Here is a 26,156-nt window from a genome sequence, read left to right on the forward strand (position 1 = left end):
AACGTCCAATCTGGAGTTCCCATAACGAGTTGAAAATGTTAATTAGGAGAATTGTACTCCTGCTCATTTTGATTATTGAGAAACTAAACGGGAAGCAGCACTGGAAAGACACTGGAAGACAGGGTTCTGTTCTCCGTGAGACCCCACTGCGCCGTCCGCCCTCCCCCACAGCTCGCTTTACGGAGGCTGAACTTGGACACAACTGCTGGTTCTTACCCCCTGTCCACCCTTCCCTAGGCCCCTTGCAGGCGGTGCCTCTCCTTGGACACGCCTTGGGTTCGGGCGCTTCCTTGCCTTCACTTGTGGTTTTTAACAAAGTTAAACGATTGTCTATTCTGTTGTATTTGATTTTGTTTTGATTATGAAAATAAATTGGCCTTGTACGTTTGCCTCTTCTCTTTTGCTGACGGTTGAGTAGCCTTTGAGTTGAGTTGCCTGTTGTGTCATGTGAAGGCTGAACTACTGATGCTGCTTGCTTTCTGCCCAGTTGCCAGCTCTGTCCACTTAAATCATCTTTTCATACATTTTGCTGCTAAAGGACTGCAACTAGGTTTTCACAGGAAAGATTAATAGAGCTTTGCTGAGCTTTCTGGTGGTTTTAGACTCTGGACTTAAGAAGTTAATAATTGCTTTAGACCTCAGGGTATTTTCTGGCTGTTTACCTTTGCTGTCACATTGAATTCAACTTTTTTAACTACTTCATGATAAATAGACAAGAAACACTGACCTCGTGTTTTGTTTCATAAATCAAACAATTAGTAATCAAATCTGGAAAGGAATTTGGATGTGGAGAAACGAGAGCCCTCACACATCACTGGTAGGAAGGCAAAATGGCATGGCCACTTTGGAAAACAGTCTGGAAACTTCTTAAAATGTTAATGTACGCTTTTATATGATGTACAGCTCCGTTCCTTGATATATACGCAGCAGAGTGGAAACAGATCTACACCGTATCGTGTGTGGCTGTTTGTTGCAGCGTTATTTATAAATAACTTGGGGATGGCCAACGTGGAAGCAGCCACATCTGTCAGCCCCCAGATGGGTAAACAAAAGTGTGGTCTGTTCCTGCGATAGAAAGGGAAGTCCCAGTACACGCTGCGATGGGGAGGCAATCTCAAACATGTCATGCCGAGGGAAGGAGGCCCATTCAAAAAGTTTCTAGAAAAGAGAAGACTGTAGGGACGGAAAGCAGACCAGTGGTTGTCTGGGGCTGCATGTGTGGTGGGGACCACAACCGGCCGGAGGGAACATGTTAGGGTAGTGAAGGCATCATGGTGGCAACTGCATAGCTGTATGGATTCACCAAGACACATCAAAATGGGTGAATTCTCTGACAGGCAACTATCCCTCAGTAAAGCAGTTTTTAAAACCCACTGAGGCAAAAATAAGCTTTATGAATTCAGCAAATATTTACTGAGGACCCCCAACAAAGAGGGAAAGGAATTGTTCCCTCCCCCCACCCCATGACAACGTGGTAGCCTGGCTCTGCTTCCAGCTCAGGGACCTGAGGAACAGCCCCCACCCGTTGGCTTGGCCCCCCGGCCCAGCGGGAGAGGCCCAGCCGGTGGCAGTTTCTGGTGTCAGCGAGGCGCAGGTGCAGGGAGGGGAGACTCAGCGAGGGGCTGCTGCGGCTTCGAGTGCCTGGACTGGTATCTGCGTCAAAGCAGCTTTGGGAAGGGCGATCAGAACATTTCTTAGGGAAAACGATGCCTTTGGTCATATGGTAGCACCTCTGTGCTTGTCTTTTCAGTGCAGTCTCTTCACAGCCATACCTCCCACTGGGGACTTCGTAGCTTTCAGGTGCCAGAGGTTGAATTCACCTTGGGACCTGAAGGGGCCGGTCAGGTGTGGGCGTGGACCCCGTGGGCCTTGCCTGGGCACAGCTGACCTGCGTGCTGTCCTGTGGGGTAGGTGGGGTGGGTCAGTCCTGCACATCCATCCACATCCACAGCTGTCCTGGAAGGACAGGGAAGGGAATCCAGAGACTGTGGAGCGGGTGGGACAGAGCCTTGGCTCTTCATTCTCTTGGAACGTCTTGAATTTTTTTTAAAACCATGTTCCCATATTACCTTTTCAGGGAAGAAAAGCAAACACACACACACATACATTTTAAAAAAGAAATTGGGCTGTTCTTTGCCCTGTCTGAGGGAGCAGAGACCCTGCTGGCTCCATTTTCAGGGTCCAGCCAATGTACATAGTCAGAGACATACAGAAACATGGACGTACCAAGATGGTACTTAGATACCACTTATCATAGTGTTGGTTGTAGCCTTAAAAAAGTTGAGAACCATTGGGTCCGTAGAGTTTGATGCTTTCTTGTCTGTGCTCTGGCTTCTGGACTGTTCTGGAGCATCACTGACCTGTAGAAGCTTCCGCAGTGAGGGAACGTTCTATGACCAAGCCGTCCAGTGCAGCAGCCACTGCCCCTCTGTGGCTAGTGAGCACTCAGAACGTGGCTTGCGGCGACTGAAGAACTGAGCTTTGAATTTTACATACATTTAACCAACCTAAATTTAGTTGTGCATATGGCTAGTGGCCACCACATTGTAAAGTCCAGTTCTAGAGTCTGGAACAGGTCAACAGACGTTTTCTATGAAACACGAGATACCGAAAGTTTCAGGCTTTGCAGGCCCTAGGTTGGCTGTTAAGCCTGTTCAGCTGTCCAGCAAGTGTGGTCTGCTCCAGTAAAGCTTTGTCAGCAGAGACGGGCAGTGGGTTCTGGTGGATGCTGAGCTGTAGTGTGCTGACCCTTGGTCCAGAAGAGCCTTTCCCAGGGGCCTCAGTGCAGTGGTATGGGCTCTAGAACCACATGCGAGGGTCAGTGCCTCTTCAGAGATACCTCTCTAGGCCCAGCTTTGTGCCTGGCCACTAGCCAGCCTTTCCCCAGCTCATGGTTTTTATGCCTTCTGTCCTTTTACAGCCTTTGTCCAGTATATGTATCGTCAGGAAGAAACGTGTATTTATCATCTTGGGTTTTTTGTTTTCTTGCTTTTTACAAAATTATGAAAAGCTCACTTAACCAATAAAAGTGAATGATTAGAGCTAATTCCCTAATAAAGCAGAAAATTAGACAAGTAACAGGAATAAAAGTTGAAAAGGGGGTCTCATGGTACAGGCTCTTCTTTTTTAATTAAGTCATACCCTTTAGGGCAGTGCGATGGTGGCCCAGTGGCAGAGTTCTCACCTGCCATGCCGGAGACCTGTGTTCAATTCCTGGAGCCCACCCATGCGAAAAAAAAACCTTTAAATTGTGACACATCATGGTTTCATTTCTGTCTTGAGAGTTGTTTTGAATTTTTAAGACCAAAATCTTTTACTCAGAATCATTTTACTCAAAAAGACATTTTGTAGAAAATGAACTGACTCTAAAATTCATATGAAAATGCAAAGGACCTAGAAGAGCCAAAACTTTAAATGAATAACAGAGTCGAAGGACTGACGCCACCTGGTTTCAAGACTTAGTATAAAAGGCAGAGTCCCAGACAGTGTGGTTGGTGTCAAGATGGACAAGCAGAAGTGGACACGCTCACGGACAGCTGACGTTTGTTAGAGGCATGGACAGGGACGTCTTTCAGCTGTTGGGCTGGAGAAGTTGGGTCTCCACTGCAAAAGGTGAGCCGAGTCCACACTGCTTGAAATAGGTCAGAATTAACTCACAATGTGGCAGGGGCCTAAATGTGAAATCTGCAACTGTAAAACTTCTAGAATAAAGAGATTCTACAGCATTGGACCAGGTAAACATTCCCTAGGCACATCCCAAAAGCCCAGTTCATGAAAGAATGAATTGATGATTGAACTTCATCAGAGTAAAACTTCTTCTGTCTGAAAGATATTTTCAAGAAGATGAAAATAATAAGCCATAGAGGACACATGTGTATGTTAAAGGACTTGTATGCATAGCATATAAAGAACTCTGAAAAATCAATAACACAAAAGGAAGTAATCCAGTTTTTAAAACAGGTGAAAAAAGATTTGAAAGACACATCACCAAAGAGGTTTACATGGGGCAGATAAGCTCATGAAAATGTGCCTGGGCTCATCAGTCATTAGGAAAATACAAATCAAAACCGCCAGGGACAAGAGTTTACATTTGAGTGGACATGCTCACTAGGCTTGGCGGGAAGGCACAGGTGCCTCATCCACTGCTGGTGGGACTGCAAAGTGCTGCAGCCGTTTGGGGAGCAGCTGACCCAGATGGCACCGTGACCTCGGGAACTGGTCACCTGGAGTGCGAGTGAGCGGAGTGCCGGGCAAGGCGGGCGGCCTGGCCAGGGCCCCGGGGTGTCAGGTGAGCCTGTGTCTGGCTGGGGAGGTCTAGCAGTATGTCCGCACACCGAGCTGGGTCATGGTGTGGGAATTGTTTGAGTTTTCAGAACTCAGGTGTGTCTAAATGATGGGTACAGTAATTTGTTCTCGATAGCAGCTGCTGAGATTTGATTTGTGTTTTCACCCCTAGAGCATCGCCCAGTGCTGGGCTGTCGGGAGCTTGTTTTCCGAAACCTCTCCAAGATCCTTCCCGCCGTCTGCCACGACGCCACCGACTGGGTGGCCGGCACCCGGGCCAAGGCCACGCAGCTCCTGGCTGTGCTGCTGTTGCACGCGGAGGACCACGCCACCCAGCACCTGGAGGCCGTGCTCAGGACCCTGTGCCGTGCCGGCGCCGACGAGGAGCGCGCCGTGCTCGCCAGCGTAGGTGCCGCGGCCCTGCCACCCCTGGCGGGTGTCTGTGTCAGCAACCTCTGGGGAGCCGAGCTTCACTTTACATGCATTGAGACATGAACCCGTGAGCCCTAAGGCCGTGTCATTGTGGTGACTGGCACCAAGACCCTGCATCCTGATGGCACAGAGCCACCTGTGGGGCACCTTGGGAAGGTCAGGCGCCCCAACTGGGCTGGGTCGTCCCTCCTCACTGCCTGGATGCTCAGGAGCACCGTGCAGGGCAGGGTACAAAGGCCAGTGAACCAGCTTCAGGGCCCTCTCCTTTGTGTTGCAGACTGGTCTGAACTCAGCCCTGGCGTCCCTCAGCCCCCAGCCGGGGCCTGGGCCCCACGGCCACATGGTCTACTGGTGGCTTAACCACCGATGGTGAAAGTTTAGTCACTGGTCTCAGGTGAAGGGGATGAGTTGGAAAACCCTGCTAGGACCCAGCTTTCTTGCTGGTGGTCTTGTTTGCTGGGCATTACGCTCTCCCCATGGGAGTTCAGAATGAGCATGAGAGGAGCCCCGCGTCTCTCTTGGAACCTTTGTTTTTGGAATGTTCTTTCATGAGCATTCTCAGCAAATGCCAAGAAGACTTTTTAACCTGAGACCGTTTCTGATGAGGGTAAAAAGAGTAAGAAAGACCCGAAGGCAGATGCACGATGTAGTGGAGAGGGGCAGTGATGGGCCGCGGGCTCCTGGGCTTTCACAGCAGCCCTCCCGTTTCTCCCCTCAGTGCACAAGGGCGGCCGAGCTTGTCGGGACGTTCGTCAGCCCGGAGGTATCTCTGAAGCTGATCTTGTCGATGCTGAGACGCTCGTCTACCCCCTCCAGCCTCCTGGTCCTTGCTGCAGTCCTCCGCGGCTGCCCCCGAGATGCCCTCCAGCCCCACCTGAAGGTCGTTGCCGGGGAGCTGGCCCAGGCGTACATCTGCCAAGAGTCCGAAAATGTAAGATGGCGGAAAGGGCGGAGAGCAGGGCAAGGCACCTGATGCTCCAGGTGGAGGCACCTCCTGCTGCCCTTGGCTCTGAGCATCCCCACGGGCCTCCACCCATGTGGGGCTGCGTGCTTCCTGCTTCAGCCCCCACTGCCTGCATGGCAGCCCTCACCACCCATAGCCAAATTCAGCTCCTCAGTCACACTAGCCACGCGTCAGTCGTAGTCAGCCCTGGTGGCTTGTGCCTGGTCTGGTGGCACGGGCAGCAAACTCGAGGAGGGAGTAGAAGGTCCCGCTGGGTGGCCCTGCTGCCCATCTGCTGCCCATGGTGCCCGTCCAGAGCTTCTGCCATCCATAGGACAGGCACCATGGCTGCAGCGGGGCACATCCCCCACCCTGGGGGCTGGCCGTCCGTTCCCAGGCCCATCGCCGCATGTTGGATGCCGTATTGGGCGGCACAAGTTCCCCTGCTGCCACGAGTCTGTTGGGATCCCCTGGCCTCCTAGTAACGTGCGTACAGTAAGTGACCTGACGACTTAGCAGACTGTTTTTGGAATCTTTGTTTAGCTATTCAAGTTTTATTTGACTTTATATTGAGCAGTACATCTGAAGCTGAAACAATCTAGGTGGTCAGGTTTAATCACTTGGAATAAGTTGTTATTGTTTTCTGTTGAAGAAAAATAAGATTTTGCTTTTGTTTGGAATGATAAGCTTAAAACCTGTTAATTTGCACTGTGGGTTGTATACTTCTGAAACTCTCTGTCAAGAACGAGGGCTTTGCCTCAGTGCACTGCCTGTGCTGCTTGCTGGAGACGTTTGTGTGCCCTGAGGCACTGGCCTTCACCACCGTCATGGCCTTAAAACTAGACCCAAAGGACAGGGCCGTCCACTGTCGCTGTGCTGGCTGGAACACAGCAGGCAGTTTCACTTTTGTCTCTGGGGCCCTTTGCCAGCTTGCGCTCCGCCTTTAAAATTAGTGTGGCAAGTTAGTGGTCATGTTTATAAAATAGTTGAAGAAACCTGAAAGGCAGTTTCTAAAATACACCAAGGAAGAAATGGACTTGAAGCTTCGAAAGGGAATATCACTATGCCATCAGCCTTGGTGTCACAATTAACTTTTCCAAAAACCTGCTTTTAACATGGCCTTTCAGCTTTCCTCACGCCCCCTTTTTCCTTCTCTTCGGCTGAACATCGACTCTATAAGTTCTTCATTTTTACTCATGAGAAGTTTTGGAGGTGAATTTGATTCCTTATCTGGATTTGCAAACCAGAAGCATTTTTTTCCTTGGAACTTTGTATAGCTGTTAAATTCATATTTTTACAAACTTTATGGCAAGGAAATGTAATTTTCTTAGCTTCATCATGATGGAAATAAAACTTAACTTATCACTTAACTCATGATATTGAGGCCATGTGCCTGGTTCCACATCCTCCAGTCTTAGCACACGGAGCCGCTTTCCCGGCCGTCCTGACAACTCTCGCCCCAATCCCCACGGCCACGCAGGGAGCCAGGCCTGGGGGACGCCGTCAACAGGCTTAGCTTCTGGTGAGAAGGAGGAAGCTGTGCAGTCTGGGTCGGAGGCATTTCTCTTTCCAAGTTGAACACAGCGCTGTGTTCTCTCCAGGGCCAAGGGTGCGTCTCGCCCTGTGGAAATAGCTGATAATTCCTGAGCAGGGGATTCAGGGCTCAGCTGTAAGAAGAGACCTAGAACATCTTCCAAGAACAGATGTCAATTTTCACAAATCCTGTGTTAAACCCAGCCAGGGAACTCGGGGTCTGTCTGAAGCCGGGAGCCAGGTTTTTAGTAAAAGAAACTTCCCAGGTGTCTCGAGCCAGGTGTTGCACCCCGAGCTTAGTTCAGGGGGACTTGACCCCCTTCTCTGAGGTATGTGTGTTCAGTGACAGGTCACTGAAATGAGGAGATTGCTCGGTAACACGAGGATGGCTCCTGTACTCCTGCTCAGCTGCAGACAACAGCGGTTAAGGGACCTCAGAATATAAGTGCCTCCAGAACTTTACTGAATTAAAATCTTTGTAATTTCAAATAACATATCGTTTCAGGAGACAAACAACATTGAGTATCATTCCCAGCTGTGTTTTGTTTCCTTTTTTGTTCTTTGTGTGTGTGTGGTGGAGGGTAGTTGTTGGAAATTCTCTGATTAAACCTTGCTATTTCCTTATAGAGAAATCTTTAAACATCTAGTTATTTCCTCAAAGAAGCATTGCCATAGCCATGGTGAGAAGATGAGGTTGTTCATTTGTAAAGGGTGCAGATCCATTGGTTCCATCATGTGGGTATGCAATGAGACAGCAATAATCTTTTAAAAAATATAATTTTACTTAATTTAAAAAAATAATAGCTCTTTGACTATATATTGTACATCGTTCTAGAAATTAGCCAAAATCATGTCCTCAAAAATCAGTCAGTCCAGACCTAAAAGAAACCAGGCATGGGGAGAGTAAGGATTTGAGTAAAAACGTCAATCTTGACTTCTCTTGGGGGTCTGGACCCAGGGCCCTGGAATGGGGCCCAGGTGGCAGGGCCTTTGGGTTAGGCCAGGCTTGGGTCTGGGGAAATGGACAGGCCAAACCCGTGACCTGTGAATTTCTTTGTAAACCTCTATGATTTGTATCATGTATAAATGACTCAGGGAAGTTTAGAACTGACTCAGAACTTCAGAACTCATCTGTTGCCAAGCCCCTATTTATGAACGATGCACATGAACACGGCCCCACTTCGCTCTGACCCTGAGGAGATACGTAAAATGGACATGTTGGGTGCGATAGAAGGCGGGTGCCGTAGACGTTCCGGCTGTTCTTGTTCCCTCTGCAGTGGGCTCCCTGGGAAACGGCTGTCTTGCCCCCCGTTCCTGCCCACGCTGCTGCTGGAGAGCCGGAGGCCTAGAGTGGTCGAAAAGTTTGATGAACACACAACTGTTTTAGTGGCAGAGCTGAAGCCTTACTGCCTTGCCCCTCCAGCAATCAAGAAGTGCATTTTGAATCATGGAATAATATTTATTTTTGTTAAAACTTGTATTATAGAAATATTCAAAAATACACAAAAGAGAGAATGGCAGAACAGACCCCCATGTACTCATCACCCAGCTTCAACAACTATCAACTCTTGCATTCTTGTGCTCTGCACAGCCTGTTAAACATTGTTTTGTTCTGTTTTACTTTGTGTGGGGTGGGGTTGGGGGTGTTTAAGAGCAGAGACAGGGTGGTGCAATGGTGGCGCAGTGGCACAGCTCTCACCTGCCATGCCGGAGACCTGGGTTCGATTGCCAGTGCCTGCCCATGCAAAGAAAAAAAAAACCAACGTTAAAAGCAAATCCAGTCTATCCTCTTATTTCATTTGTACACGCTATGGTATATCTCACTAACAACTGAAATACGGTAAAATATTTGACAGAATCAGCACTTACTCTTTCGCATCCAGTCCATGTTCTGTTTTCCCTGTTGTCTAAAAGAATGCCATTTATGGTCGATGCGGGCAGGCCGGCATTGCGTGGCCATGGCCTCTCGTCGCTGTCTTAAGTCTCCTGTGGTCTGCTAGGTGAGCCCTGGGATTCTCATCTCAGTCAGCTCTTCAGTCCAGCTCCTGTGCTGCGAGCAAGGAAGTGAGACCCAGGAGGTGGCTAACTTTACTTCTTGCTCCCGTTATAGAAGCTTTACTTGGAACGTTTGCTGTCTTGTGTACAAGCTGTAATTGAGGTGTGTCAGGAAGACTGCTGTGGGGCCAGCGTGCAGCTCATGGAGGTGCTGGTGACACTCCTCGCCCTTTCCGGGGCCCCAGACCTCTGCGCGAAGGTGAGTGCACGCCAGCCAAGAAGCTCGTTTCTCAATGAAACATTCCTCCATTCTGTAAATCCCTCCTGCTCTTGAATTCCAAGCCACAGACATGCCTGACTTGAGCCGAGTAGCAGAGATGAAGGAATTTAGAACATTTGGAGTGAGTCACTCAGGACATGGCCTTAGGGGGCACACAGAGTTGTACATCCCCCCACCTGCCAGTTTATTTTAGTATCTCGGTGAAGACAGCTATTTAATCTTGGCGTCTATTGCAAAAGAAGCACACAAAGAATAAAACTATCGTAACCTCACATCTGCATGTTTAGGTTTAAAAAGCACACGCTGCGTGGGAGAAGGGCCCACCCTTTCCTGTCTGAACTGCAGCCCCTTCCACGTGGAGCCTCTGTCCGCTGGCTTGTGGCCCAGCCTGAGTGTCCCTGGACCCCCAGCCTTCAGGCCTGGCGGTCGTCCTGCAGCATCTCGCAGCTGCTCATGGAGCCGAGGGCCTGAGTTTCTCCCTCCTGGTTCCTGTCTTCCTGGCGACCCATAGCAGGGTCTTTGCAGCCTGCTCCGTCAGGCAACAGCAGGACGGCTGTGGCTGTCATCCCCTAGCTGGGACCTTGAAGGAGTCTCCCTTCCCTCCGTCTCCTTTCTCAGGGGCTATTTATTTCTCTCTCCAGAGGGCATGTGTCATAGGAGACAGCTTGTTGTTGATAGGGCCAAAGACAGCAGTGGAAGCCAAGTACTAGGAAGGCGCTATGAGGAGGACTGGCTAGGCCGCCTGGAGGGTCTTGGGTACATGCTGCTGCTGCATCACTTCACCGTCTCCAGCTCTCTTCTCCCCCTAGAAACATCTGCCCAGTTCTTAACTTTGGGCGTGGGGGTGACAACACAGAGCAGACACAGCTCGTTTACCAGCTCTAAATCACTGCATCTCTCTCTCCTCCTTCCCCAGACCAGCCTCTGCCCATCCCAGGTTCTCCTGGGCAGCAGATTCCTGAGAGCTCCCACTTACTCTCACACCAGTGTGGGACTATAGTTTTAAGGAAAACATCTTTGTTTCTTTTCTGTTGTTTCTTGTGCAGTCAGCCTTGTCACTGCATGAATGAAGATGAGTCTTAAGTAGTATCTACAGTCCTGGCTCTCAGGCTCTCAGGCTTTCCGCTGTCCGTGCTCCTGCCAGTGGTAGTGCTGACCCGCGGACTGCCTGCTGACCTGGCGGTGTTCTGGCCGCCTGGGAAGATGGGTCCAGGGGGGAGGGGGTTGAACCTTAAACTTGGGATTATTCCGAACTCTGACTTTGACTCTCAGGTTCAAGAGACGATGGACTCGCTGGCCGCAGTGGAGAACGTCGCTGACAGACAGGGCCTCTTCCAGAAGCACGTGGGCTCGCTGATGGAGTGGCTGGTGCCCACGCAGGGAGACTGGACCGTGCACTCGGTGGAGCTCGCGCAGTTCAGTGTGGTGGTCGCGCACGCAGGTGAGCCCCTCCCGTGGCGGCCACGTGGGGCTGGGGGGCAGCCTGACATAGCCACCTGAACCTGGGCCCACCCCTGCAGCAGAGAGCTGACCATCGTCTCTGTGCCAGGGGGAGCAAGTGTGGCAGGAAGCAGAAGCTTTAAACATGCCCAGCACAATACACTGAAAACTTCATGTGACGTGGCTCTCTAAAGTCTGCCCACACTCAGTTTTTATGTTAAACCTTGAAAATGTGATTTTTCTTGGCCTTTTTTATAACCTGTGTTCTTCAAATGCATCTCAGGTTTTCTGGCAGAATTTAGCATGTCCAACCAGGTTATTTTAAGTGTGTGGCAGTGGAGACTCGTCTACTTCCCAGTCCGCCTGAGTCTCCATCATTTTTATCGGTTTTCCATAAGCCTGTACATGAGGGCAGCTTCCTGAAATGCACACTTCTCGCCTTATGATACTTTGACTACAGACACAGAACACACACTTCAAAGTTCTAATAAGCTGCTCATTAAAGAGACAGCAGTGCTTTACATGATTTAGGGCGTATGCCCTGTGCTTTCCCAGGTGGCTGTAAACACAGTAGCGAGTTAGGGAGTTAGGGTTGTGGTTTCTCACTGAAGTAAGTTCTTTCTCTTCAGGCGTCAAACCAGATGGCCACAGCACTTCCCCGTGGCCTTCCCTGCTTACCCTCCATGCCTCACCTTGCTGCCCGCTCTGGTTGTTGGCATGGCCCAGCTGTGGGTGTTGTCGGTTTGTCCTAGCAAGGCTCTGGACCCAGGGCTCAGTCTACGCAGAGCACCGTTCCACGTGAGAAAGGAAGGGGCTCTGCGCAGGAGACCCAAGGGCTCAGTCTACGCAGAGCACCGTTCCACGTGAGAAAGGAAGGTGGTGGGCGGCAGGGTCTTCCTCACGAGGCCGCCCTGCTGCGGGGCTGCTCACACAGTGCGTCTGGGCCCTGACTCGTCTCTCACAGCAGAGGCCAGGGAGATGGTGGCAGTGCAGTGCTGGGCAAGAGGGGCCACAGGACTCCAGCTCCACAGCCCACCTGTACTGCCCTGCCGTCCTGTCTGTGTTCACATGTGCGTGCAGAGTCTCAAGGGGAATATAACACAGTCCTCCCAGTGTTGTTCTCAGAGAGTGATTCTCTTCACTTTTCCTCTTCAGTCTTCACTTTCTCGCTTTTCCATAATGAGCAGAGAAAGCAAAGGGATTAAAACAATTTTTCAACTAGATAAAAACTTGGAATTCCATGTTTGTAAAAACTCTATAGGAAGATAACTTTTTAAAATTGTTTTTTATTTATATATAGTCACACATCATGTAATCATCCAAAGTATACAATCAGTGGTTCACAGTATCATCGTATAACTGTGCATTTATCATCACAATCGGCTTTTTTTTCTTTTTTGTGAAAAAATAACCTATATACAAAAATGCAATGAATTTCAAAGCACATCACAATGATTCGTTTTGTAGAAGAGATTTCAGAGTTTGGTATGGGTTATGATTCTACAATTTTAGGTTTTTACTTCTAGCTGCTCTAAGATACTGGAGACTAAAAGAAATATCAATTTAATGATTCAGCATTCATACTCATTTCTAAACCTTCTCGGTATAACTCCACCATCACCTTTTTGATCTTTCTCCTACTCTTTAGGGGCATTTGGGCTATGCCCATTCTAACTTTTTCATGTTGAAAGAGGCTGAAAGATAACTTTTAAGTTTTGTTATAAAATATTTCCAACATACAAAAAGGAGTGGCTCTTTAAACTTGGTAAAGTTAGCAGAAAAAACTATGAAGGAAAGAAATAGATCTGACTATGTATACATTAGAAACCAAAATAAAAGGAAAAGAGACTTGGGAAAATGTTCTTTAAGATCTCCATTATGTACAGAGTTCACACAAAATGGGCCGAAGGCATTAACCCTCCCCCAGAGAGAGACACAACATCTGATTGTATAAAGAAGAGGAAATACAAATACTAAGCAGGCAGATGGAAAAATATTCAAGTAGAAAATAATTTTCTATGAGTAAACATGAATTTGAAACTCTGGGGTGCCATTTTTTAAATATGTCAAATTAGGCTAAAAATACAAATTTAGTGCACGTGCACACATGCACATGTGCCGTTACCACCTGAAGCCTCGGGCTTGGCTGGCTTCACCCCACGTGTCTGGAGTCGGCCCTGTTTATACCCTTCACCCAGCAACCCAGATGCTGAGAATCTGTCCTAGGAAAAACCCAGCTGTGGAGAGATTTGGCCGGGCACTGTTTAGCTGTGGAAACTGTAGGTGGCCTGAGTGTCTGACAGGACTAGCCCACAGTGACATCAAAGGCACACGCATGTGGTGTGACACAGACAGGGACTGCAGAGGCAGAGCCGAACACGCACCGGCACTGCGGCAGATGGCCTTGGGCGTCCTGGGGCTGGGGAGGGCCCCATCAGGCAGGCCTGCGTGGTGGCTGAAGACGGGCAGGGGAGAGGGCAGCCAGTGCGGTTCAGCTGGTGGGGCTGTGTGCGCCTCGAGCCCCGCACGCTCAGGGCCCCACCGGACACCTGTAGGTGACCCCCCATACTTGCCCCAACCCCTCAGGCGGCCTATGTGTCCCCAGGCCACCCTGGCCTCTCGCCTCCTGTGAACTCCGTGAGACCTGCAGGAACGATGTGGGGCAGATGGGGGTCTCCAGTGATCTCCAGTGCAGCCGGCCAGGCTGGGGGGCCAGCCCGTCTGTCTCACCCCCAGGGTCGCACTGCACAGCCGTAGCCGCGCAGGCCCTGTGCCCACTAAACACAACACTGAGGCAGGACGTTCCCGTATGTGCTGTGCACCAGCTTCTCCTGTTTTCCCGTTTTCTTCCCCCAGACCCTGTGGAGCACCCACGAGGCAACTCTTTCCTGCTTTCGCTTTGAGGCATTGTATCTTAAAGGAACAAAGGTTTTAGTTGTTTGTTCTCCACCTTATTACACAAGTGGCAAAATATGTGGTAAAACTGAACTGGTTCTGAAGCCCAGAGGGCCCACAGCCTGTCACACCCCCTGGCCTTTAATGGGGCCCCCTTCTCAACGGGGCAAAGAGTGGGCATTGCCCAGAAATCCCTGTGGATCGGGAGAAGGGTGAAAGGAGAAGGAGCTAAAACAGAAAACAGGATTTAGCAAGCGAGTGTGACTGCTGAATCGCTCTATTAATATTCCTTCTAGCGCCAGTGTTTAGGAGCAGCTAGAAGGAAGAGCCTGAGATGGTGGCATGGTAGCTCATGGAGACTCGCATTTGTCCTGTAACTACTTGTTGAAGTGTGCTTTAAAAATTTTTGCTTTTTTTCTTTCTGCGTTTTGTATTTATGTTCTATTTTACAATTGAAAAAAGAAGAATAAAGAAAGAAAACTGAACTGGGTAGGGAGCAGGACAGCACAGCGCACAGCTGGGGAAGTGCAGTTGTGTCCAGACACCAGAAACTTGTCCTGGTGGGCCTGCAGGGACCTTCCCAGCACCGAGGGCTGTGCCTCGCTTGAGCCCAGTCTGTACAAGTAGTCAATACTTTGCAGGGTCTGGGGAGTTGATTTTCATCAATCTTGCAAATATTGTTTCACTTTTTTTTTTTTTAACTTTGCTAAGAATTTGGAAAACTAGAAAGCTGATAAAAGTTATTTTTATTGGGATTATTTTTCTTTGATACCCGTCGACATGCCCAAGAGGAGAAGGTTGTTATAGGAGAGCCAGCAACCAGTGGTGCAGGGACAAGCCGGAGCCATTTTCCATGGCCATCCTCGCTCGCCGGCTTCCCTCTCGGTCTCCCCAGAAAGTCCGTCAATGAAGCTGCACCCTGTGGACCTCCTCCTGCTGGGTGCAGGCACCTCTCCCCTGGGGAGGCACCCTCCCCCCACCCCAGGCACATATGCCCCCCTCGGGCACCCTCCCCCTGGTACCCACGCCCCCCCGAGGCACCCTCCCCCTGGTACCCACGCCCCCCCGAGGCACCCTCCCCCTGGCATGCACGCCCCCACCTCGGGCTCCCCCCGGACAGGTGCCTACCCAGCTGCCTGCCTTCCAGGCCCCGCCCTGGGGGACGCGCTCCAGCACGTGGTGCCCGCACTCAGGAGCTGCCTCCAGCCGAGCAGAGACCCCCAGATGCGCCTGAAGCTCCTTTCCCTCCTGGCGGACGTGCTGCTGCGAGCCAAGGATACAGTGGACTCTCGAGGGTAGGTACCACAGTGGGGTCCTGAATCGGGGTGGGGGTGTAGGCCCCACATCCCGCCCTCCAGGATGCTGTCTGTCCAGCAGAGTGTCTGCGTGAGCGCGGCTGTGCCCCCACACATCCATTGCTGCAGTGCAGTCACTGAAACGCTGCTGGACGGAAGAGTTTAGGGAACATCCACTGCTCATGGTTGTGTGTGAGCTGCTCTAACTTGAGAAACCTTTTGGTTCCTTTCAAACCTAAAAAGAATTGATTGAATTACCCTTAATAGCAGAAGTGTTGGGAAGACTCACTCAGGCTAAGAGTAAAACACTACGGGCTCCAATCTCAGGGCTTTGGAGTCAGGAGAGGTGGACAAAAAGCACAGAGGGAAAGAGAAATAAGCCGTAAATACTAACAGAGCCAGGCGGGCTGACGGAAATCATGTGCCAGCCAGCCCGAGATTGTCCCTGGCAGGAGCTCAGGACACAGCTGAGGCTGGGGGATGGAGTCCCCCAGGAGCAGGTTGGTAGGAGATGTGGAGCCGCTGGTGCCAGCCCCGCTTGGGTTCTAGGCGGGGATGGAAATCTCAGTCCCATCCGGCCCACAGGCTCCCAGGAGCATGTCGCCAGCGGCGGACAGCAGCATGCTGCAAGGTTCCATGATGTGCTGTGGCCGTCCCCCCTTTCCTCTTTGATTGTAACCTGTTCTGCTCTCTGCTGCCGGCCTCTGCCAGCCCCTCGTGTTGTAGGACCTTGTTCCCTGCTCGTCTGCAAGAGACAGCCGTGGGAAGCTATGAGCTCAGAGCTGGTAGCAGCTGGAAGCCCACGGGGGCCAGGACCCCTGAGGCTCAGAAACATCTCAGACGTGTGAGGAAATAAATTCCACCTAAAAACAGAGTGGACCCTCCGAAGTTCAGATTTTGGGTTTGGGGCATGTTCCCCAAAGAGAGGAATAGGGGTCAGGAGACCGTCATCCAAACCACAGTTATGTAAGTGAAGCTGTTAGCTGCTTCTTCGGCAGGAAGAGTGAAAACAATATCCATTTGGTTTTGATTTTTAGCATTATAAAAGGGTATCAGGGGTGGGCCACAGTGGCTCAGCAGACAGACTTCTCGCCTGCCATGCCGGAGACCCGGGTTTGATTCCCGGTACCTGCCCATAGGTAAAAAAAAAAAAAAAAAAAAAGGGGGTATCAGAATTATAAAATAGGTAAGCGGCTCTGCTGAAATGACAAGGTGCCCTGGCAGACATCCTCGTGTGGGTGGGGGACATGCACATGGGCGCCACGCAGACCGCCTTGCACAGGTGACAGGTTGAGGGTCAGGAGGGGTCCAGGTGTAAGGAGGGTGGGCTCGGCCACCAGCCTCAGGTGTTTCTGATCGGGATGCACAGCCTGGCATCCTAAATGCTTCCAGAGACCCAGTTACTCGCTGATAAAGAGACCCTCAGGAGCCCTGGTGCAAGGAGGGGGCTCCTTCATTTCAGAGTGTGTGGGAGAAGGGGAAGCCCTTTTGAACCCCATATAAACAGGGCCCCCAGCTCTGCACTGCTGCTGGCCTATGTATGGCTCAGCTCCCTTCCCGTGCCCTGTCCACTTCTCTGTCCTTTCCCTGCTCTCAGCCCATCCCCTCACAGGCCAGCCTCCTTCCTCACCAGCCTGTGCTGCCCTGGGGGTTGCCTGAGAAGGCCAGGGGAGCCCATGGGAAGGGCCTGCCCCAAGCACTGGCTTTTTATTTGAAAACTGCTTTCCAGGAGGTGATGAATACTTTTAACAGACGTTTCACCACTTGGGTTTGATTTGCTCTTCCCCAGGGAGAGCGGGTTTACCCTTTGAAGTGCTGGGTTTTGAGGGCCCTTTGAAAGTCTCCTTGGCATGTCCTCATTATAGAGGCAGACTGTTTTGAAAGCAGTCTATTCTTTTTTTAACCTCCCGGCATGGTGATAGTTCAGAACGCAGATTCTGTGCTACTTGACAGCGGCTGAGCCTACTGGGGTTCCCCGGGCCAGGGGGCCAGGGGGCAGGTCATCCCCAAAGCCTCTCTCTTGGCTCACTGTGTGGCCATGACAGGCCTTTGCTTAGAAATTGACATTGGGAATGTAATCGAATACCTGTATGCCACCGGAGCCAAACCAGCATTCCCCAGGTGCCCTTCCACCTTGGTCGCTACTCTGGAATGCACCTGCTGTAGGTGGAATAGGAGCAGCAGTGTGCGTGCGGGGCAGGGGGCAGCAGCCAGAGGACCAGTGGTGGAGTGTGTGGGTCGGAGACGGACGTGGCTTTTACAGCACGTGTGGGATGGTCCTGTGGGAGTGCAATCCCCTGGCACCTCCCCGCTCGGCCCCTAACGCTGGGAGCAGGCCATGCGTGCTCCTTGCTGGTGCACGGAGCGCCTGCAGCAGGTGGGTCCTTGGGTCTGCTCTGGCTGCAGATGAGCCTGGGGCAGCCTGGCTGAGGGGTTGGGGAGGGGGCAGAGGCAGTGTGGTGGGAGGAGCTGAGCCAGAGCTGCGGGGGGCTGGGGGCAGCAGGGCCATCTGCACGCTCCTGCTTGTTCTCCCCCTGGCATAGGTCACCCCCAGTCTAAAGTTTCTCCTCAATGGAAGTCTGCTGGCCCCTCACCCTGCTTTCTGGCCTCTACCCCAGGCAGTTTCACAGCTACCTCGAGACGGTGACGAAAGACCTACTGGCTCCAAACCTGCAGTGGCGTGCGGGCAGGACCGCCGCAGCCCTCCGCACAGCAGCCGTGTCCTGCCTCTGGGCCCTGGTCAGCAGCGAGACCCTGTCGGCCAAGCAGGTACCGCTCCTGACATGTTCCAGCCTGCGGGGTCTCAGGCAGCCCGTGCAGAGGGGACCCTTCTTAGGGCCTGCTGTGGGCCTTGCCTTGTGTGCAAGACCACTGGGCCAGTGAGTCTGGGCAGCTCTGAGTGCTGGCCCTGGGCAGTCTCCAGGGGCTCATGATGTGACAGCACCACCTCCTGGTGGCCACATCTCCCAGAGCATGCTGGGTACAGTGCTGGAGGCCCTGGTTGGGGCAGCTGAGCGCTGTCTGCACCTTAAGGGCTCGTGAGTGGTGGTCATCTTAGAAAGCAGCTGACCACAGAAGATGCCCTGGTCAGTCCCTGGGGAAACGCCAAGCAAACCCAGCCTGGCCCATGAGGACGGCTGTTCTTCCCACCTAGGGCACAGCCAGGGGTGGCAAGGACGTGGAGAGAGAAAGGGGCTGCGCTGCCGCTGGGAGCATAACCCCGAGCAGGATTGCTCGTGAGCCTGCAATCCACTCCTGGGTAGACCCACGGAAACCTGTGTGTGTTTGTAGCAGCATTTTTCATACCCACTGAAAGGTGGAGGTAGCCTGTGCCATCCACAGGTGAGGGGTAAACAACACGCTGCTGGCGTGCAGTGGAGCCTTACTCAGCTGCACGGAGTGAAGTCCTGGCCCACGTGACGACATCGCTGCACCTCATGAATGTGATGCTCAGAGAGAAGCCACATATGGAAGGACAGGTGTTGTATGGCTCCGCTTCCCTGCAGCACCTACAACAGGCAAACACGCACAGAGACAGAGCAGAGGGCCAGGAGAGGAGTAGGGGGTTAGTCAGCTGGCCAAGGTCAGCAAAACTCACTCACGTTTTCTGAACTTTAAAATAAAGATTCAGAGCAGCATCCCAAATGCCATGACCTTTGACTTAAAATCACGTCCTAGCAGGCAGTGTGCCCACACACAGTGTCTTCTGTTCTTCTGTTGGCTGCAGATACTGGAAGTGCAGGAAGCACTGATGCCTCAGGTTCTGAGCACCCTGGAGGAAGAGTCCCAGGCGACCCGGCTCATGGCGTGCTGCATTGTAAACGCCTTTCTAAAGACCTCAGGAGTTGTGATTGATCTGGAAAAATTTACCAAGGTTTATCCTGGTAGGACATTGTTGTTTTCGGAACATAGGATATTTGAATCTGGTAGTTATCTGCCACACACAGGCAGGCTGGGGTGGGCAGCGGTGAGGTGGTCAGTGTAGCAGTGCAGGCACCAGGCGCACCCACTCCAGAGCCACTGCCATGGGACTGGACCACAGGACAATGCCCGGGCGTCGGGGGCAGACCACCAAATACATGCACCTGGAGAGGGGCCTGCGCGCAGGTGCCTCAGCGTGAGGAAAGCAACGTGGGGGAGCAGCACCGCTCGAGTGCTGACACCTGCCTCTAAGCTGGTGCCTGAAGGCTGAAACCCAGAGAAGCTGAAATAACATCCATTCAAACAGGCTGGGAGCACACAGACAGATGGGGGTACAGGACAGCCAGCCAGGAGAAGGAGCCACGGCGTTCAGACATTGTAGGGAGGGGCCTGAGGCCAGACCCCAGTTCTGGAGCAGTTGAGAAGGGACGAGGGCTGGGCTGGTGGACGTGCGTCTGCGCATGGGCCCTGCTCTCCTCAGTTCTGAAACTGCCTTGTGCATATGTGGGTTTTCATTATTATCTGGATGTTTTGCGGACCAGAAATATTTAGCAGTTTTTAAAAGATGCTTTTTAAGAATTCCTGGAAATGAAAAATACAGTCATTGAAATTTAAAACCCAATATTTTGAATAATTCTAGAACAAATGTGGCCAAAGAACTAATTTCTTGGAAGAAGATAATTTGGAATTCACTCAGAATATAGTGCAGGGAAAGCTGAGAGCCATGGAAGGGAAACTGAGTCGGGGAGTGTAAACCGAGAGGCTCCTGCGCTTTTCTGGGCTCCGTGAGAAGGAAACTGACAAATGATGCTGGAAGAGACAGTGGCAGCTCCGAAGTTCCCAGAAGCGAAAACTGTCGTGGATTTTCAGATTGAAAGTAGACAATGAGGGCTGAGCCACCTCTCAGTGAAATCCAAAGTTTGTGTTTCCGTTCCCCTGCGTGCTCGGCTTTTTGTTTTTGTGCCAGCCTTTCATTCATCCTCTTCATCTGTGCTGTCACGGTCTTGAGACAGTGAATCCAGTCAGATGCGATTCGTTGATTGTCAGAATACTCGGGGTTTTGCTCACTTTTTAAAACAAGAAAATACACACTTTGAACTAACCGGTGAGAGGACTGAAAGTGTTTGAGCAGTTGTGCAGTTTGCCATAAATTGCAGTGTAGTTGTTTTCGTCACAGAAGGTTCCTCTTGGGTCCCCTTATTTTTCAGTGTCAAGTCTGGGCGCTTGGGCAATGTGTGTGGCGACTCACCCCCACGTGGGAGGGCAGGAGGACCGAAGGCCACCCCAAGGACACCTGCCTTCTGCCACACACCTTATTCCACCTGCACACCTGCCTCCACCTGCAGCCTCCCTCCACCTGCACACCTGCCTCCTGCCCACACAGCTGCCTCCACCTGCAACATCCCTCCACCTGCACACCTGCCTCCTGACCCCACACCTGCCTCCAGCCAACTGATCCAGGGTCCCTGGGAGCTTTACCCTCAGTAGCTTGTAGGCGAGTTCGAGGCATGTTGAACTCCCCATGGACCTGAGCTTCCTGGGAGTGATTTATTACCTTCCAGTAAGTAAATTCTGCTCTGGACTCTTCCTCACTCTTCATCCTGGCCTCTTTCTTTCAGAGCTCTTGAAACGCCTAGACGATGCGTCCAACGAAGTGAGGGCTGCAGCTGCCGCCGCCTTAGCCACATGGCTGAGGTGTGTCCGGGACGGGGGGAGGAAGTCTGCCTGCCAAGGGGACGTGCAGTACCTGTACAGAGAGCTTCTGGTCTACCTCGACGACCCCGAGAGCTGCATCCAGGACGCCGTTTTGGGTGAGAGCCTTCCCGACCCGCCGCACGTCCTACGCCCGGTGTTTACTGTTGCTGTTTGCCAAGGCACCCAGGCCACGTGTCGGCAGGGCAGTGGGCCAGAGAGCCTACTGTGCTCCCAGGGAGGGGGTTACAGAGTGAGGACGGAGACCCTCCTCCCCTGAGGCCCCTGCTGCTTAAAAGGTCTGAGTCTGAGTCAAACCCAAAAACTGGGCTGTGGTTGACTGGCCAGGACGGGCCCTGGCATGGCTCAGATGCCCCAACTTTCCAGGCAGCCCCGCTTGGCAGTGAGGGGCCTGGTGGGGCTGAGACCAGGCCCTCACACCCACCCAGAGTGGGCTGCGGCCAACAGGAACCCATTTAACCAGAGCAGAGCCTCAAACTAGGGGCATCCCCAAAACCTTTGTGTGGCTGACGTCCATTGGTATTTACTGCAATAGAAGTTAAGATCAAGAAAGCTTAAAAATAATATTTAAAAAAAAAGAAATATAGGGCGGGCCGCGGTGGCTCAGCGGGCAAAGTGCTTGCCTGCTATGCCGGAGGACCTCGGTTCGATTCCCGGCCCCAGCCCATGTAACAAAAACAAAAAAACAAAATACAATAAAACAAGAAAATGTTTAAAGATGTTTCCCTTTCTTCCTTCCTTCCTTCCTTCTATCCTTCCTTCCTTCTCTCTGTCTTTCCTTTAAAAAAAAAAAAAAAAAAAAAGAAATATATATATATTAATATTTAAAATGATAAAACCATCGCATAGTAACATAAATGACATGTATTTTTGAAAAATGTATTTTCTAAAACAAATCGTTAGCCTGAGCGCTGGCCTTGTTCCTGCTTTCTCAAACCTCTCTGGCACCTGGCCTGATGGAGACACCTGGCCCCTGGTGGTGACCCTGCAGTCGGGTGGGTTGTGGTGTCTGGGCTGAAGTGTGTGGCAGAGCCCGCCTCCGCGGACATGGAGTCTGAAGAGATGAGTGTCTCAGTAGCTGTGCAGCTCGTTAGGGCCTTGTGCTGTGACCCCGCACCACAGCGGGACGGTGTGGCTTCCTCGGCCACTGGCTGTGGGCGTGGAGACCCTTCTCCGGGCTCCTAGGAAGTGCCAATGCATTGGCTTAACGACTCCTCCTGCTGAGACACATTCCAAAATGCAGGATTTGTTAGCATCAGGCTCAGCAAAAACTGGGGAGCTGGGAAGCTTGTGGTAGATACAAGTTTTCTATAATTCTAATTTTTAATTGAAGTTTTGAATTTTATCATTAGCAACAAATACTTTTAGTCATTTTCCTTGAAGTGACCAACTACCTCCATTTTTTTGTGAGAAAGCGTTCTGCCAGATGCCGAGTCTGAACTTGTTCCTTAGTCGTTGATCCTTCTGAGTCTAAATGGCACTCGGTGGAAAGGCAGCTGCTGGCCCCCAGCGCTGCAAGGCGTGTACTTGAGAACAGACATGATGACAGCAATGCTTTTTATTGCTTTTCAAAGACATTCTTGAGGAAAATCTGTTGTTTTTTGTTTTGTTGTTTTGCTTTGTTTTTAAACCATGAGTCTACGGTAGGATCTAGGATCAAGGTGACTGGTGACATTTGGTTTCACTGCTTCGATTCAGGCCAAGACTCACTGTTGCGGTTTTTCTTTTTTAATAATTTTATTTATTTTCAGGTGTGGTAAAATATACATAGCCCAGAAATCATTTTATCTATCTTAAGTGAACAGTTCTTTGACGCTAAGTCATTGGCAATGTTGTGTAACTTTCACTACTATCTCCAGACTATTCTCATCATCCCAAACAGAAACTCTCGCTTGCATAGCAAACCCCACTCTGCTCCCTAGCCCTGCCCTCCAGTGGGCAGAGGACCTGACCCTGTGGCTCCACCAGGTGCAGGGCCACTTCCTGTGTTCCTAGCTCCTCCACCTCCATCCAGCTACTCCAGCTTCTCCAACTCTTCCAGCTCCTCCACCTCTACCACCTCCTCCAGCTCCTCCACCTCCATCTCAACTCCTCCATCTCCATCCAGCTGATCCAGCTCCTCCACCTTCTTTAACTCCTCCAGCTCCTCCATCTCCATCCCACCTCCATCTCACCTCCTCTAACTCTTCCACCTCCTCCACCTCCATCCAGCTCCTCCACCTCCATCCAGCTCCTCCATCTCCATCCCACCTCCATTTCACCTCCTCTAGCTCCTCCACCTTCTCCACCTCCATCCAGCTCCTCCACCTCCATCCAACTCCTCCACCTCCATTCAACTCCTCCACCTCCTCCACCTCCTCCACCTCCATCACCTCCATCACCTCCATCACCTCCATCCCAGCTCATCCAGCTCCTCCACCTTCTCTAACTCCTCTAGCTCCTCCACCTCCATCCAGCTCCTCCATCTCCATCCCACCTCCATCTCCATCTTACCTCCTCCACCTCCATCCAGCTCCTCCACCTCCATCCAGCTCCTCCACCTCCTCCAGCTCCTCCACCTCCATCCAGCTCCTCCACCTCTTCCACCTCTCCACACACAGAAAAAAAGCCACATGGCCTCAGTGTTCTGAGGCCCCAGTTTCATCCTGATCTCCCAGATCCCCAGTTTCCTCATCTCTTGCACCCCCTGCCCCATCTTCCACCCAGTTGCCCTGCTTTCTGTGACAGGGATCACTCTGCCTACTACTACCCACCTCTGCTTCCTCCAGTACCCCAGCTGCAGGTCACACCCCCAGGCTGTGCTGTGAGGCCCCGCCCTCCCTCCCTCCCCATGCATGCCGGCCTGCCCTCCTCACATGCCCTCCCTCCCTCCCCATGTATGTCCTCCGTCCCTCCCCACACGCCTGCCCTCCCTCCCTCCCCATGCATGCCCTCTGTCCCTCCCCACACGCCTGCCCTCCCTCCCCACATGCTCAGGGCCTACTCCCCACCTGCCGGCCTTCTGACATCCCTCCCATCCTCACGAGGACAGAATCCTTGGCCCCACTTCCCTGCTTGTCTCTTTCTGCCACCTCCCCCTCCCCCTGCTCCCAGGAAGTGTGGCTGCGCTGCCTCACCAGCTTCTCTGCCCCATCCTCTCGGACCCCACTCAGCCCGTGGCAGGGACACCCAGAACTGCCGTTCTGCCAAGCCCCACGCTCTTTCTGGGCATCCAACCTGACCTCCCAGTGGTGCTTGGCAGAGCTGGGGCAGCACCTCCTTCCTTTCACCACGCCCAGGGTCTCCTCTGTCCGGGTACCTCACCCGGCTGCTTTCCACCCACAGCCGCTGTCCATCGTCCACTGCCGCCCTCGGCCAAGCACTCCGGACAGGCCTGTGCCTCTGCCTACCCCCAGCAGGGCCCTCTGCCCTCCCACGGCCAGCAGCTCTGCGAGGGCAGTTGACCGGAAGTAGTTCTGTCCTCCTGTGCTGCTGTCACGCGTCGGCACAGCCCCACACACACTTCCCACGTGTGCTGGGTGGAAGCACCACGACAGGGCCTGGTGGGGTGGGCTGGTTTCGTGTTTCCTGCCATGCCCTCAGGGTTTTCTGTTCTTCACAGAGGTCCTCAAAGAGGGCAGTGTCCTGTTCCCCGACCTCCTGGAGCCGGAGGCAGAGGCCGCAGCCCACAAGCATCGCTCCCCCGACCACTGCACGCGGCTCCTGCAGCACCTGCGGGCTGCTCGCTGAGGCCTCCACCATGGCCACTCTGTCCCCAGCCCGGCAAGCTCGAGACCCACGTGGCAGCTGCCCCCACCCTGTTCAGGTGCCCTCCAGGCAGTTGTTGATATTGGGGGAAAAAAGCAAAAGGCACGAGGAAGGATTTCTTCACTGACTCTCAGCGAACAGACTGAAGGAAGCCTGACCTCTTCAGCTGTCACTGGTGAATTTTTCCCATTTTAAAAATACTGGAATCTCAAGTGTTACAAGAATATATAGTAAGGTCACTGCTTTTTCTTAGGTCAGCTGTGCTCACTGCTGAGGACAGGCCTGGTGTGTGAGTCTGGGTGCTCCCACAGCCCGCAGTGCCGCTGGAGTTTACTCTCTAGTCCTTTCTACACACAAGTGCCTGAAAGTTGTCGTCTCAGGGGCATTGTCCACGAGGCAGGATTTGTGGCCACTGGAGGAAGAAGATACTGCGTGTGTTTTTATTTAACATTTGTACTTTGCTGTTCAAAATTTAATTAAAATATTTATCATTTTATTTTGTAGTTTCCTTTGTGGGGTTTGACAATTAATTGACATTTCTAGAAACTGCTCATTTCTTCTTTGGATTTAATTTCAAAATGATCCAGCCTCAAGAATTCAGGGCTGAGGGGCTATGGCCCCGGCCGGCCATATTCCCCACTCTGGGAGCCCACAGAGATCTGCCCCTGGCCTCTTGCCGTTGAATGTCACCGCCAGATGCCCAAGAGTGCCAGCTGTGGGGTGCGGGGTCCCCTGAAATGGTCTCCACAGGCCCACACCCACTCTGCACCTCCCAGAAGGCATCTTGGGAGCTGGCCGCAGCCGTGGGCCTGGAAACAAGTCAGGGCCACCCCCAGACATGTCCAGACCCCCAAGTCGGAGACAGGTGGGGCCCTGTGCTGGCCTCCACGTGAGCCCAAGCCTGGCCTCCTGCAGTCAGTGTCCTGGGACCAAGAGACAGTGGCAGGCGGAGGACAGCGTGTGCAAGAGACAGTCATGCTTTCGGTCTCCATCCACACGAGGGACAATTCCCAGAGACAGTCCAACAGGACTTGGCACAGCCCAGCCTCGTGGGTCCAGAGAAGCTCAGTCTGCAGGGGCTGCAGATAAACGCCGAGCAGCAGGCTATCCTTGCCAGCCCACCTGCTGCCCTGCGGTGCTTGTAAGCTCCCCGGCCGGGTCTCCCTCGAGCAGGCAGGAGAGAGCCGAGCCCCGGCCACGCTCGAGGCTGACCTCGGCAGCCTCACTGGCCACAGCGTCGCGCTCTCCACGTCCAGTTGCACGGGTTTCCTTGAGCGTGCAGAGCTGTGCAGCCACCAGCACAGCAGTCGCCGGAGCACCCACTGCCCGCCCCGTCCAGCTGGCCCCACCCGCTCTGGCAACCACTGGCGTGGCTGCCGCTGCAGTTTCACCTTTTCCAGAAACATCGTGGAAGTGGGCCTACAAAGCCTAGGCCGACGTGTCTGGTTTCTCGGAAACGTCAGGGGCTAATCGAGCTGCGTGTGCAGCAACCCCGGTGCAGGCCCAGGGCTCGGCCTTCAGCTTCGGGCCAGTGCTGCCCCTTCTCCTGTCCCTGGTCACAGAGGTGCCTTCCAGCCCGAGCTGTCAGGGAGCCACTGCCCTGTGCTTGAAGCTCACATCTAGCGTGGACGTGGATTTCTGCTTCCCCTGGATACCCAGGAGTAGAATTCCTAGGTCA

The 26,156-nt window shown here is 52.4% G+C and overlaps 1 protein-coding gene across 1 annotated transcript in view; it reads left to right on the forward strand.

Annotated features, from left to right (window-relative positions):
- DNAAF5 (dynein axonemal assembly factor 5) overlaps positions 1-24,974 on the forward strand; it is a 41,031-nt gene extending 16,057 nt beyond the window's left edge. Inside the window, exons 5-13 of the mRNA XM_077140379.1 lie at positions 4,457-4,689; positions 5,435-5,647; positions 9,303-9,446; positions 10,740-10,908; positions 14,950-15,097; positions 17,716-17,866; positions 18,825-18,981; positions 20,638-20,829; positions 24,333-24,974. Coding sequence (XP_076996494.1) covers positions 4,457-4,689; positions 5,435-5,647; positions 9,303-9,446; positions 10,740-10,908; positions 14,950-15,097; positions 17,716-17,866; positions 18,825-18,981; positions 20,638-20,829; positions 24,333-24,460 — 1,535 coding nt within the window. The 3' untranslated portion in view covers positions 24,461-24,974. The remainder of the gene's footprint in view (positions 1-4,456; positions 4,690-5,434; positions 5,648-9,302; positions 9,447-10,739; positions 10,909-14,949; positions 15,098-17,715; positions 17,867-18,824; positions 18,982-20,637; positions 20,830-24,332) is intronic.
- Positions 24,975-26,156: the final 1,182 nt, after the last annotated feature.

This window comes from Tamandua tetradactyla, chromosome 23 (assembly GCF_023851605.1).
Source record: "Tamandua tetradactyla isolate mTamTet1 chromosome 23, mTamTet1.pri, whole genome shotgun sequence".
NCBI classification, from domain to species: Eukaryota; Metazoa; Chordata; class Mammalia; order Pilosa; family Myrmecophagidae; genus Tamandua; species Tamandua tetradactyla.